The sequence below is a fragment of the Centroberyx affinis genome, unplaced genomic scaffold (assembly GCF_046629955.1).
Source record: "Centroberyx affinis isolate AG114_WGS23_722 - 3 ecotype Tasmania unplaced genomic scaffold, CSIRO-AGI_Caff_v1 ptg003855l_1, whole genome shotgun sequence".
Classification (NCBI taxonomy): domain Eukaryota; kingdom Metazoa; phylum Chordata; class Actinopteri; order Beryciformes; family Berycidae; genus Centroberyx; species Centroberyx affinis.
In genome coordinates, this window is record NW_027281702.1 from 46,767 (window position 1) to 61,559 (window position 14,793).

The 14,793-nt window shown below is 39.6% G+C and overlaps 1 protein-coding gene across 4 annotated transcripts in view; it reads left to right on the plus strand.

The window, feature by feature from the left end:
• Window positions 1–14,793, plus strand: part of hsd17b4 (hydroxysteroid (17-beta) dehydrogenase 4) — a 31,797-nt gene that overhangs the window by 10,191 nt on the left and 6,813 nt on the right. For 2 of the 4 annotated variants that reach the window (XM_071541348.1, XM_071541349.1), the window contains exons 9-18: window positions 2,654–2,745; window positions 2,963–2,987; window positions 3,121–3,249; window positions 8,431–8,543; window positions 11,662–11,768; window positions 12,048–12,171; window positions 12,426–12,477; window positions 12,853–12,924; window positions 14,251–14,354; window positions 14,453–14,518. In XM_071541348.1, coding sequence (XP_071397449.1) covers window positions 2,654–2,745; window positions 2,963–2,987; window positions 3,121–3,249; window positions 8,431–8,543; window positions 11,662–11,768; window positions 12,048–12,171; window positions 12,426–12,477; window positions 12,853–12,924; window positions 14,251–14,354; window positions 14,453–14,518 — 884 coding nt within the window. Of the gene's footprint in view, window positions 1–2,653; window positions 2,746–2,962; window positions 2,988–3,120; window positions 3,250–8,430; window positions 8,544–11,655; window positions 11,769–12,047; window positions 12,172–12,425; window positions 12,478–12,852; window positions 12,925–14,250; window positions 14,355–14,452; window positions 14,519–14,793 lie in introns of all 4 variants that reach the window. The other 2 variants (XM_071541346.1, XM_071541350.1) reach the window with 2 other exon arrangements.

The window sequence follows — 14,793 nt, forward strand, 5'->3', positions numbered from 1 at the left end:
TGGTAATGAAGCCTTAAAGGTCCCATATTGTGTAAAACAGGATTTCCCTTGCCTCTTTGATTATAAAGGAGTTGGATGTGCTATCTAAACATCATGAAAGTATCAAAATGCATGGTAGCCAACTAAATCCACACAATCCATATCAGAAAAGCAAGCCTCTAAAAGGCTAACAAAGTGTTTTTTTCATACCAGAGAGTTTTCCCTACCTGTTGCTGCCGGGCTGTGATGTCTCACATTTCACTCTTGAAACGGTTAGCCAATCAGAACAGAGGGGTCGTTAATTAATTAATGATCCTTAAAGACACAGCAACAGAAACAGCCTGTTCTTGGTAAGGCTCAGAGAGATGCTGGAAAATGAACATGTAAAAATGGATTGAGAGTGTTTTTGGTACGTGACACCACACAAACAGCTTTTAATGAACCTCAAGGCATAAAATAAAACACTGGAAAGAATATGGGACCTTTAATGTTGTATACCGACCATCAGAAAATGAAGAATAGCTGTCATGGTGTATGACACAAAAAATGGCTCATAAACATCAGCTGTGTTGTTTATGAATAGTCATTTGGCATATCATTACTGTCTGGTGAAAACCTTGTATCTCCAAAATGTAAACTTTTCAGGAATAAACAACATTTTTTACATTATCCAATAGTTTTTGAAAGGGTTTCACGAGACCCAAGACGTCAGATAATTTTCTCAACCCATAGAGGAACATGGTAATCCTTAAAATGAAGTGAAAACATGAAAATCAGCAAAATTGGAGTTACAGGGTTTTCGCACGACAACAGTGATATGTTAAACTGCTAGAGATAGTCAAGATTATGGAAATGTGTATGCTGCAGGAAGATGTTGTGCATGCTGTGTAACTGCAGCTCTGAGGATAGGGGTAATTAGAGACATGAAAGGAATGCTTCTGTTACCCTGCCTTGCTGGTCTAGAGTGGCATCTGTCACACTGTGCCGTGCCAACTGTCACAGGAGGGCCTGTCATTCTGAGTAAATGACATGCCTCCATATGTCAGCTAGCCTTCATTGACCCAGGCTTCTCTAAAAAAAAAATTATTGCAGTCTGCAATTAAGCAGAGTGCCTGTTCTTTTACCACTATGTTTTACCTTACAGTTCATAGCAGGTGAACATTATTAGCCTGACTTGTTTCCAACATGAATATATGAACATATGTTCATATATCCATGTTGGAATCAAGTCAGGCTGATAATTCATTAGCTTTTAATTAGATGTATTCTGTATGACATGATGTAGAACTGTCCCTCTAATGCTCACCTGCTAAATATGAACTGTAAGGTAAAACATAGTGGTAAAAGAACAGGCACTCTGCTTAATTGCAGACTGCAATGATGTTTTTTTTATTCAAAAGTAAGTAATGTTAGTAATTACTGTATATAGGCTATAAAATCATTTTACAATTAACATCAATATACTTGTACTGAGGTTAGTATTTGCTAGATTGCTTTGTTAGATTATATTAAATAATGTAGACATTTTAATGTAGTCAGACTCTTGATATCGTATGTTGTCTTTCCAGCCTTTTTTGCATGGACACGATGGTTTGCTAAATGAGTATAGGTAAACTAGGGTCTGACGTCAAACCATGTTGAATCATCATACTCCAGTTATAGAGCTTAGAAATATACAGAAATAACTTAAAGCAATTATTTATTTATGTTTATAAGCTCTGTAGCGAGAGCATGATTATTTGAGGCTTATCTGATAACTCAGACCCTTGTGTACTTGTACTGTGTACTTGTAAGCCTTTACTTGTACCCTAATCTATATGTTGATGGGTAAATAGACACTCCACACTCTAAATTCTGCTTTAGTGTATTTTATTATTTTACAAGGAAATGGTAACCCTGGGCACAGGTAATCTTTGATTGTTTGCAGATAGTAAATTAATTCACTGTTGGAAATATAACAGGGGAATCAATTAAAACTGCGATGGTAGCTGTGAAAAAAACAAAATAAATTACAAATTGTTCTCTATACTATTGCACATTGCCATCTTGTTGCCACCTAAGCACATTTAAAACCAACACTTTACTTATACAATTTAACAATGGCCATTGGCCATTCTGTCTATACATTTGGAACATTAATTTATTTAAAATACTATAAGCCTAATTTACTACTTTTGGTATCAACACACGGCACCTACACTGATTCCCCTGCGGCTTTTAACTGTACACAAGCTCCCTTCCCCGCTGGCCAACCTATACATTAACACTGATTAGCAGGAAATCCCTCAAAACTTAAATTACTTAGACAAATTTTAACTTTATTTAAAAGATTAACCTGACATGCCACCGGTATGGCTAATTCACCCCAGGTGAGACAACTGTACAGCAGACTTCCCTTCCCCACCACAGTGCAGCACACTTAACCCTTTGCTTTGTACTAATTCATCACATGAACGGTGGTGTGCCCAGTTCACTCACCTGTATATACAGTATGTGGACATACTGTATATATAGACAGACCTAACAAATACTGCACCATTTCAATAATGATCAACTGAGTGATGAGCAGTAATACCATTCTCGTTTGCATGCCATCTAGTACTATCGTATAAACAGAAGTGCCATTAAAAAGAGGCTCTACTATATTATTATGATACGTTTTGTTTTTATGTAGACCTGCTGGAGTCTCTGAAGGCAGAGTACGTTGCTCCCCTGGTCCTCTGGCTCTGCCATGAACAGTGCCAAGAAAGTGGAGGACTGTTTGAGGTATGGGAAAATAAATAAAACACTTTCTCTTTCTTTGTCAGTAAGAGTGGTAATGTGCCACTCCCATTGAATTGCCTTTACCTTTGTGTCTTTTTTTCTTCTGCCATTAAGAGCAGTAATATGCCACTCTCACGTTTTCAATTTCCATAAACGCAGCCAGTATTTTTATTTCCTGTGTGCTTTCTTCTCTCTCTCCTGATGTTTCATCTCCTTTCAGGTTGGGGCAGGCTGGATTGGAAAATGTGAGTACTGTTTTTTTTTTACTTAGGAAATGTCTGTACTCATCTACGATATTCAGTAGCCCCTGGTACATGAGTATGTGTGTGGTTTGCAATATTCAATGACCCCTTTATTTGTGTGTGCCCGTGTGTGCAGTGCGCTGGGAGCGTTCTCGAGGCCGCACTGTGAGATACAAGAACCAGAGCATGACTCCAGAGGCTGTCAGGGACCAGTGGGACAACATCTGTGATTTTACAGACGCCACCAAGCCTGCTAGCGTACAAGGTCAGTAACACATGGTAGTAAATACACAAACACATGTGCATCCATGTGCATGTGCACACACATGCACAATAACAGACACAAATGGAAGTGTGTGTACATACACCCATACACTTACATGTACACTCACATGGACATACACAACAAGCATGAATGCCATGTTAAGAATTTCTTATGGTCTAATTGTCTACAACTTATGGTTTGATTTGGAAACCACTAAATTTAAGAATTCTTATTATTCCTTTTGTCTTGGACAGGCCCATCAATAATTGTGAAACAAAGAGAATACGTAGGCGTGCTTGACTCCAAACTTCAACTTCTTCGGGTGCCGACTCAAGAAACATAAGCTATTAGGGCTGTGCAAAAAAATCGATACAGCTGAGTATTGCAATATTTTTTTCCATGATACTGTATCGATTTTCCAGCCCCTCATATCGATACATTAAAAAAAATTATTCATGTTTTGAACAGATTTAAAATGTCCTTAAATTTTCCTCAAATCCCTTTGAATTAAATAGTTTTGAGTCAATTTGTCCGCTGAGTTACCAATAAAATGTGATGTACATATTAGACTACCCAGGTGGTACACAGCAAGTTGTATTTTAAGCTCTGTTTTTAAATTTTCAGTAAATTATGTAGAGTATTGCAATGTATCGCAATATGTATCGTATTGCAATGTATCGTGACACGTATCGTATCGTGAGGTCCTTGCCAATACCCAGCCCTATAAGCTATATAGAAAAATGTCCGCACTCATGGGTATATATATTTATGCCAGTCTTTTATTTGCACAGCAGCTATAGAACGTACGCGTTTCAGCCCTTGGCCTTCCTCAGTGCTTCTATTTCCCTAGTGGGAGTGACCCATATTTATAAACAACCAGGGTCTTCAAATTATCAATCAAGCAAATAACTGTGCATAGAACATAAGTAAACATAAGAAAATACACAAAATATATGTACATATAATATGAAAAAACACTCATCAATATGAAAAACATGAAAAAACACTTCATCGTATTATCTGGACATATTCCCATCAATCAGTTTCGTAAGAAGCAAGACAATGTTGACTCATCATTCAAGCCTTTGGGATATTCAGTCTGTAGCTGGTGTATCCAATAAGCTTCTCTTTGCAGACGTTTTCTATCTCTGTCTCCTCCCCTCCTCAGAGGCATAACTATATCAATGCCCTGAAAACATAGTCTACAGACCTCATGGCCAGTAGCAGTGAAATGTCTGGCTATAGGAGACCGCTCATCTCTGGTCCTGATGTTACTCTTATGTGAACTTCAGAATCTCTCTCTCTCAAAGCCAGAAACAAGAGCTACGGCTTGAAGCTGTGATGTTATTAACATGTAAAATCTGGAGCTGCTCAGATGAAAAACGAAGGGGTAATTAAGGGGTTATTAATTTCGTAGACTCACAGAATGTTTGACCATTTAAACCCAAATCATTTTTATTGTACAGCAGTGTTATCAGTTCTGAACCAGAAAATATCCCCTTTCCCCAAGTCAGCCCCCCTGGGTGCTATCACAGTCACATTTTCCAGATAACTAAGACTTGACATCTGTTTTGTTATCAAGACGTAACATCTGGAGCTGCTTCACAGAGAATCAGTTGGGGAAAAATACAATGTCTTTCTCTTTGTAGCAGCCCTTCATTTACAGGTTATTTAGTTCTCTGTTCTGTGGCTTTGGGAAATAGTTGTTCATGTTCACCATAATATTCAGACTGTCCTAGAAAACAGGAATAATATGATTTTTTATTTTTTTTATGAATTTTTAAGTAAGTCACATGACAAGGCTATTGTTTACCTGGCTACTGTGGCCAGGTATATGGCCACAGTAGCCAGGTACTGTGGCCACTGGTACTCTATCTTTGAATAGAGTACCAGTGTCCAAAGTTCAGAAGTGTTGTTTTGCTTGGACAATGAAAAACACAACCAAACCCCTTTTCAAGGTGCGTTCACACCAAACAGGAAGCAAATCTTTGCCTCGCGTTACTCGCGCTAGTTTGTGGGATCATTTGTGTTTACTTGCGGTACGCGCGCGAGTAATGCGAGTACACAATCTGCGAATATTCAAGTAAATTATGCCGGGAAAGCCAGCTGTGCTAATGGTTGTGCTAACTGGGGCTAATGCTTGTGCTAACTTGGTTCATAGTAAAGTACAACCAGTAGCTGGAATAAAGAAACAGACACATATTTTCAGAACTTACCAGGTAGTCCAACTTCCTCGCTGACTTTTCTCCAAGCCCTCTCCTTTTTGTTACGGTCTCTGTATGCCAGGAGACTTGTGTCATACAGCTCCGGGAGCCCACAGACGGCTACTATTAGTGTATCCTCCATTTTGTGATTCAACGTCAGGACGTCAGTGACTTTGGGTGGCTGATAGGCTTTCTTGACACAGCGCCACGCAAATTTTCTGCTCAAGTTGAAAAATTTCAACTTGTGCGAATACGGGACTGAGGCGAATTTCGTGTCATATGCGTTGCCCGGTGCGAAAACGCGCCTGTTTACGTCTTTGCATTGACTTTGTATGTAATCGTGCCGCGTGAAAAAATCGCTTCGCGTTTGGTGTGAACGAGCACTGAAAAAGCGCAACCACACTTATTGAGTTCATTTCAGGCAGTGAAACTTTAATGTCTTTAACTGATATAACAGATTTTAACTGATTTGTAACTGTTCTTGTCTCACTTTGATCACCCTAGTATAAAAACATGGAGCAAACTGTATTGACTCATTAAGGAATGCAACATTTTTATCTTTAGTATGGGACAATTAATGTGGGGCAAATAAGGGGCGGTTAGCAACTCAGTGTTGATATGACAGTGTGTGACATAGAGTAAGATAATGATGGATAAATCTTGCTTATGAAACAGGACAACAAAGAAGCAAAGTTGTTGAATATTAACATTCATATCCATCTACAATTGAAGATGTGATTAGCAGATATGGAGTGGAAACCGAATGCAGAACCAAAACCTCATCTTGAAGGAGACAATGTAAAAATGAAATCAGTGAAGAAAAAATGTAAAAACAGTATGTCAGAAAAACGGTAATGCTTCCAACTAAGAATCAGATAACAAAGCCACATTGTCAGTGCAGTAGCCATACAGCACTATAAATAAAATCATACTTTGACTATCGTGTAAATGAAGCTGATGTGAGAGTGGGAACCTTTTGAAACAACACGGCCTCAATTAGTTTTCAGTAGAATAAGCCCTGGTCCTGTCTGCTCATCTGTCTACACAAAGACAGTGAGGTTATACAGAGAGAGGACAAGATAGTGTGAGACATCAAACTAATAAGGCAGAGAAAAGTGAATACACCATATGTTAGTATGAACAAGATGGGTATTGTTGCCTTCAGGTCACATGTAGACAAGAAGGTGGCAAATGTTGATCGTTATTTCTCTCCGCCTCCTCCATCCCTCCCCATGCTCTCAGATGTACAATCGAAGAGAGGGCGGCGGTGTTAGCATTAACTGAACGGGGGTGGCAGTCCCACAGGGTCCTATCTAGCCTCATTAACATGGCTTTGTAGTGCCTCCTCATTTGTAGCTTATTACAGAGACTTGTTGCTGCCTCTGTTCTGTAACAGCCTGCTGCTGAGTGATGGTAATTAGTGGCTGTACTCTTCCTACTCTCACTCTGTTTCTGTTCCTCTATTTTCTCCTCTCAGCTCTCTTCCTGTGTTTGTTTTGGCTGATTCCACAGAGTCGTATTACCTGGATGGATGTATTTATATTCTATTTTGAAGCAGTAGGCAAAGTGAGGACAAATGAAGTGTGAACTCAAGGTCCTGAGTATGTAAACTGCTGTATGTTAGAATAGGGCTGCTGATCCTGGATCAATGTCTTGGATCAGTATTCTTACCGAGCATACACACTGTGAGCAACACCATCAACAAGTCACTGTAAGTTCACTCATTTCTTATAGAGCTAATTGACCGGTAGTCCAGGTGACGTGCCAAATTTGAGGTGAAATGTTCACTTTTTCATAAAAGCATGAAACTTGGTGCACTTGTACAGTTTGGGGCCCTGAACATTTTCAGAAATGGAGCCATTGCCAAAACGCCTCGTGGCGGCCATGGCGGCCATTTTAATATTGTTCTACTCTTTACAGTCACTGTATTGTCAGGGTTAATGATAAAATGGATTAAGCTTTTAAAACTCTACACAACATGCATGCAACAGACATGATATTATTAAGTCTAGCCTAGGTTCTCAGATACTGTGATTTCCTTCTTACAACATCATTGAATTCACCATTAACTGTTCACCTGAACACTTTATGATGTTGTATATGGTATCATTGTAATTCTTTACCATGAAAACAATGGGGTAGACATCACCTTTTCTGTGTTATCATGTGTGGTTCAGGAGATATGATGCAAAATACATAATTCGGTTATGGCGGAAAGTAAAATGGCTGCCACAAGGCGTTTTTGAGATGGCTCCATTTCTGAAAATGTTCAGGGCCCTAAACTGTCCAAGTGTACCAAGTTTCATGCTTTTATGAAAAAGTGAACATTTCACCTCAAATTTGGCACATATCACCTGGACTATGAGAAGTTGATTACTGCTATTTAAAGCTTCCCAGTTCTCTGCGACTTTTATTTCAAAGACTACAGAACTAAACGTCTCAAAAGCGATGCTTGGAGAACGGTTGCATGGTGGTAATGGTAAGCTCTGAAGTGATTTTTATTTATTTTTTGTTTATTTTTTGATTAATGCTATCTAATTCGCTATGTTAACTCATAAAAACAATCCACCATTATGAAAGGCCATACCAAAGCAGCGAAAAAAAACAGACTTCCCTGCTCAAAACATCGGAAACTACATGAAATCAGAGCCTCTCGCACCGCATAGTCAAAATAGAACGACCCATCAACCAAGTTCCTCACAGTGTGAACGCAATGTTTTAGGCCACACAGGCATAAATATCATTGTACGACCATTTCTGTGTTTTCTACACTGCCAGCGGGGTCAGAGATTCACATTCTTCAGGTCATCCAAGCTACTATCTCGGCTCGTTGGTCAGTGTGTAATGGGTTGCATTGAGGGAGAATTGGTTTATCTGTCTCTGTGTCCTCTAATCTGGCTGTCTCTCAATCCCCCGTTCTCTTGTGTGCTTCCCCTCGCTCTCTCTCGCTCTCTCTCTTCCTCTCACCTCTGTGTAGAGTCTCTGCATACACTGGTGGATGCGCTGTCTAAAGTGGACTCAGAGGGAGGAGTCGCTGCCAACCCAACAGCGTCTGCAGCCACTGCATCCTCGGCCTCCGGGATCAATCCTGTGAGTAGAGTAGTCTCCATGGCACACCTAGTTGGCTATTGGTGCCATTCTCCCTTAACCCTTGAGGGTAAAGTACATATGTGTCAGAGGTGCATGGATATGTGTGTCGGAGGGGAATATGCAAAGTAAGGCATTCTTAATTACACCTTATGTGTAATATGCCGATGACCTGCCTCTGCCTCTAATTTGCCTAGACCTGACCCTTTTCTACTTGCATTGCTTTCTGTTCTTACTCATCACCAGCCCCTTCGCCATCCTCTGCTCCCTCCCTTCCTCCCTCCTTCCCTCATATGTTATTCCCTCCCAACGTCCCTCTCTACTGTCATCATCTCCTCCATTTCTTTTTGACTTTCTGCCTTTTTCTGTCTTTTGCCCTGTTCTCACCACTTTGATCTGTGTCCATCAGTGTTCCCCTCTGTCTCTTTCTGGGTCTGTACCACTGATTTTCTCTCATATACATATATACTGTATATCTTCCTTCCTACTGAGGCTGTTGTGGAGTCAGTAACGGACGGTTGATAATGAATTCTTGCAGTATGGAGCTGTAAACTCTCCGACTGTTTCAAACATAGGGCAACTCGTGACTTTTTAATAACACTACACTGCACTTAGTCATAACCTTTTCAACACAACTCCTACAACATAAATAAAGTATAATTCATACCCTTCGCCTGTGTACATAAAACAGTGGTGCGCTTGACAAGTGCCATCTCAGATTTGTTTTTTTAGAACGCAATGTACAAAAGACGGGTGGAGCACAATGGTGCAGTGACAGCTCCCGCGACGGGTGCTCGTTCACTGTGTTCTCCATCATGAAATCATGGACTGAACTGGTTACAGCTCACAGATGGCTGAGTCACTTAAATAAAACATGGGCCACAAGTATAATTGTATCACATCAAATAGTTATCCTCAAACACAGCCACCATTTTCTGTACAAATGGTTGTAGCATGCATCATAACTAACACAACAGTAGAGTACAACTTAATTTAGTCAGCAGATTAATATGTTTTGTCACATTACTTAAACAGCTGACTGTACGATTTCTTCACTATATCTTATTTCACCAAAAACTTTTTCCTTCTTGCAAACTTTCTTTGTAAAATGCAAGCTGTGAATTTTTTCCATTTTGTTTAGCTCTCAGTAAACTTGTATACCAGGAAGTAGTTTCAATTCACTTAAATTTAGTTGTAATTAGTCATACAAACTGATTTCAGAATTGTGTTGTCATTGTGTCAGTATTGCAGAAACAGCATGGATTACAGTCATCATCGCAATTTGTTAGTCCATTCAGGATAATTGATGGGCTTTGTTAAAAAATTGAAAGATGTTTTTCAAAGATACATTTGGGGAAAAATGCCTTTGATTGTTCAGTATTTCAAAAGTACAAATTGTTACATCCTCTAAAATGTTAGCGTTACTATTGTTGCTATTTTCCAGGGAAGGTTTTAAGATGGATTACAAGTTCAGTAATATTCCATAGTAAGTTTTACTTTCATGCCAGCACACATTTTATAACTTAGTCTTAAAGTCTACATAGTAGCCAACTAACATTCTCTGTCATGATGTACTGTATAAACAGCTACATTGAATCATGAGATCATTTTGTAAGAGTGGGTGTCAGCTTTTCAAAATGCTATACATCTCAATTTTGATTAAAACTCTTTTTTTACATCACATGAAACACTACGAGCACTCACTAGCCCTCTGCAATAATATCATAACTCGGGTTAGTAGCACATTTTTAATGATGTTCACTGTCTCTGTATCAGTGCTCTCCCCCACTGTGCCCATGACTTGTGTGTGTGTGTGTGTGTGTGTGCATGTGTGTGTGTGCGGCTGTTTGGACTGGAGACTTGGAACAAAGTCACCATGTACCCTCAAGACAAACATCACCATTGTGTCCCCAGCTGACTTAGCTGAGTGCTAGATGCGTGCTTGTGCATGTGTGTGTGTAGTGCTAGATGCGTGTGTGTGTGTGTGTGTAAGTGCATGTATTTGTATCTGTGTCCTTGCATGCTATGGTGCACTTTTGCTACAGTTTTGCTCCTGTGTGCTATTGCTGTTGGTTAAACATTACAGTTGTCCCTTTATAAAGTATTTGGAGCAAAATGTCAAAAGTGTCATATTAGCCGTAGTGAACTTCTCATTGCTGTGTGTGTGTCTGTGTGATCATACAATTATATTCTGTTGCTGCGGTGTTGTTTATGACATTCTTGAGCAGAGTTGGTAGCAAGTCGGTGGTTTGAATTTGCTGACCTGTTTCATGATCATTTTGAACTACACCAATGTAAACCATCACTACTTTTTATCCTAGCTCACCTGGTGTGTGTGTGTGTGTGTGTGTGTGTGTGTGTCAGTGTGACCTACAGTAGCCTCTTGATTACAGTTTGTGGTGTATGTGGACGTTTTCTCCTTGTATCATGTTAAACTTCCAATATGGCATGGCATAGTCATCATAATAATAATATAATGATGATGATAATAATAATCAACTTTCTGTTGCACAAAAACAGCATTTATAAAGTGTTTCACATAGAAACAGAAGAAACACATGTAGCATATCATATATAATAAAAATGAACAGGCTGCATTGGGGCTCGTTAGGGGTTTAAAAGGTCTGCAGTGTAGCTAGGGGCCAGACCTTGCTGAGCTTTAAAAATAATCAGTAAAATATTGAAATCAATTCTAAATATAACTAGCAAACAGTTTAAAAAATTGTATCGTCGATGGTATCGAAGGCTGCACTGAAGTCTAAAAGGGTTCAAATTAAAATTACATGTGTCAGTGCAGAGTATAAACATGCCTTGACAGTATGTATATAGTTATTGGAGCTGTTGACGCATTTGTATGCAGATGTTGAGCTAGACTGTATTTGTTGAGCTACCACAGGGTGAGCCATTATCCTTTCATTGAGATAGAGAAAATGAATATCTAGTTTTGAGGTCTAAAGGAAAGGAATAACATTTCATTTTCCTCCCTCTATATCTTGTTCCGTCTAAAAGCAGAGCGAGCTAATGTATGCCTGCATTTTTAACAATGCTTCTCTCCTCTCCTCTCCTCTCCTCTCCTCTCCTCTCCTCTCCTCTCCCCTCTCTTCCCACCGTTTAGATTGAGGCAGTGGGACAAAAACTACCAGAGACCACGTTCAGCTTCTCCCACACCCAGTGTATCCTCTATGCATTGGGGGTGGGCATGTCCACCAAGGACCCAGACCATCTTAGGTGTGTATCTGTGCGTCTGTGTGTGATATGAGTGTTAACACAAGCCATTGGAAGCTAGTGACTTATGTCTTGTGAATGCTCCAAAGGGTCTGAAAAGGCAATCTGTGTGAAATTGTACTGAAAGAAATGATTGTCACAATACTTTTGCTGTGCCATACCCCTAGAAACACCACTTGCAAAATGCTAGTTGTGTTGTGTTCTTTTATTTGTCTTGATCTGTCAGATATCCCTATGAAAGTGTGATTTTCACAGTTCTGTAACACTGACGTTTTCATATAGGTTCCTGTACGAAGGCCATGAGGACTTTAGCTGCCTACCCACATTCGGGGTCATTCCCTCCCAGGCAGCCATGATGGATGGCGGTCTGGCCTCGGCCCCTGGACTCAACATAGATTTCACGCAGGTATGCCTCTATTAGAAAACATACATGTTCAAGTCTTTAGTGTTTGTGTGTGTGTGCATTCACCTGTGTACGCGTGTTTGACATTTTCATGTGTATGTTTGTATGTGCGTTTGCGTGTATTTGTATTTATATGTTTTGTGTCTCACAGTACTGCACATGAATATAATATACACATTACTCACTCCAGTGGGGCTTTAAGACACTAAGATGACATGATTATTATATGTCACAGCTGTTTCTATGTTTTATTCCAGGTATTGCATGGAGAGCAGTATCTGGAGCTTTACAAACCTCTACCAACCTCAGGTATTTCCTCCTATACTATTACAGTACATACAACAATATTATTGTAGGTTCTACAGTATATACATTACAATAAAAGCAATGAAAAGCAATTCAGGTTTTTGTACCAATGGTGAAAGACAATCATTTTATTTGGATTTGGATTCACCCCCAGCCTTAACTGGGTCCACTCTGAGTTCAATAGATGATTGAAGCCATAATGAAATTCCTATTGTATGATTATCTGATTACATGTCCTAAAATAGCATATCCATACTGAGAAACCTAATAAAAATGGCCCAATCATGTCTCAAAGTACAGAGCTAGTTCTGTAATGTTAAGCACTTCTAGGACTAAATTAGTAATGAAAGTAATGAAATGGATGAAATGCATTTACAGGTAACCTTACCTCTCAGGCCACCATAGCAGATGTGGTGGACAAAGGATCTGGAGCGGTCATCCTCTTGGATGGTGAGTTTTATTCCCATTTTGTGCACAGCCTCTATCATATAGTGTATTTATACCATATTAATTTGTTTTTGTCATTTTAATGTGTGCTTTCCTGAAAGTTGCCTGTTAGGCTGAATTAATGAAAGTTAATTTCCAGTGTGTGTCTGCAGGGGTTGGAGTAAGGGACTGAGAATGGTTCATTTTTCTCTTTGACATTTCCATAGAGATGGATGATATTAGAACCACTCTGATCTATAATTAAACAGACTTAAAACAAATAACATGGGACCTTAAGTTCCCAGGGATTTCACAGAGGGGAATTTTATGTAATTTCTTGATATTCTCTAAACAAGTCAGTTTCTATTATCCTCCTAAGCTGAACGCAAAGTTATTTCTGGGCGATACAGCAAGTCACAGTAATGTTGTCCTGCAGAAGCAGCCTTGTTTATCTTTATGCCTGTTTATATTTTGAATAGACCTAATGAAATCAGCCAACCAGTAAGTAGAGACTAGTCTGGGTCTGATTCCTTCTGACAGCTGCTAATTGTCTTTTCACAGCCAGCCTCCAAACAACTGTTTCCCTGCGCTCTAATTTCGCTATAAATGTGCTATAATGAGAAAATGTCGCTCAAGCGGGTGTTCTTTTTGATGTGTTTATGGGTATAACAGTGATGTGTCATGATCTTTGGTACTTCTGTTGAGTATCGTTCAAAGTGATTGCTAGGCTGAAATGGTACAATAAATAAATACATTATTTTTGCTTCCCCTTAGTCAGTATCTACATTGGTGATTCCCTTGTCTCAGTTTTTTTGTGTTGTGAGAAGAAAAGACTTCTATACTAGTTAAGTTTATTTATATAGCCCTTAATCACAAGCATGTCTTAAAGGGCTTTATATACCATATCATATACATGTTCTGTACCATACAAATGCCTATGGGCAATCTCTGGGCTGTGGGAGGAAGCCCACGCAAATATGGGTAAAATATGCAAACTGCACACACAAAGGACCAGGGCTGATATTTGAACCCAGGACCTTGTTACTGTGAGGCGACTGGTGCTAACCACTGAGCCACTGTGCCACCCACTATGCTTGCATTGTCCACAGTGAACCGCATAATTGTTTAACTACTCTGTACTCTGCAGTAGAGCCATTAGCAATGCTGCGGAAAAATTGTTTAGGGGAGTAAAATGTTATGCATTCTGACACACATGGAAACATTAGGCCAAATCTTATTAAAAGCATTCGCTAGATGAGATTCTACTGTAATTTCTACTGGTAATGTCTCTGCACTTAATTAAGTTTAAATTCCATGGTAAATGAATGTCACCATTGTGCTGCTCTACAGTGAACACCTACAGCGGTGAGGAGCTGGTGTGCTACAACCAGTGGTCAGTGTTTGTGGTCGGAGCCGGAGGCTTTGGAGGGAAGAGAACCTCCGAGAAGGCCAAGGTATTATTCCAGATTTTAGTTGCTTTATGAAAACAGAGATGAGACATGAGAAAGAAAATAGAGTTTGCGTTGTATTTGATTTGTTTTTTTCCCTCCAGACCATTGTGCCTCCTCCTAAAAGGGCACCAGATGCTGTGGTGATTGATTCTACCACAAGAGACCAAGTGAGTGCGCGTGGGTTGTGTTTGAAAATAAACCTGATGCATTGATAATATGCAGATGAAAATGGGACAGATTTTTTGCTTCCTAATGCTGCTCCAGTAATCATGAAGTTTCAGACAAATAAAATATGCAGTACCGTGTGGCAGAGTGTGCAACAGATCAACATGTTCCAGAACTGGCGAAAAAGGTTTTCATACTGAACGCCGAGGCACTGTATGATGCAGCAAAAAAACGCTAAATCCCTTGAGCAGTTTACATGACTGCAACTGTATCACTT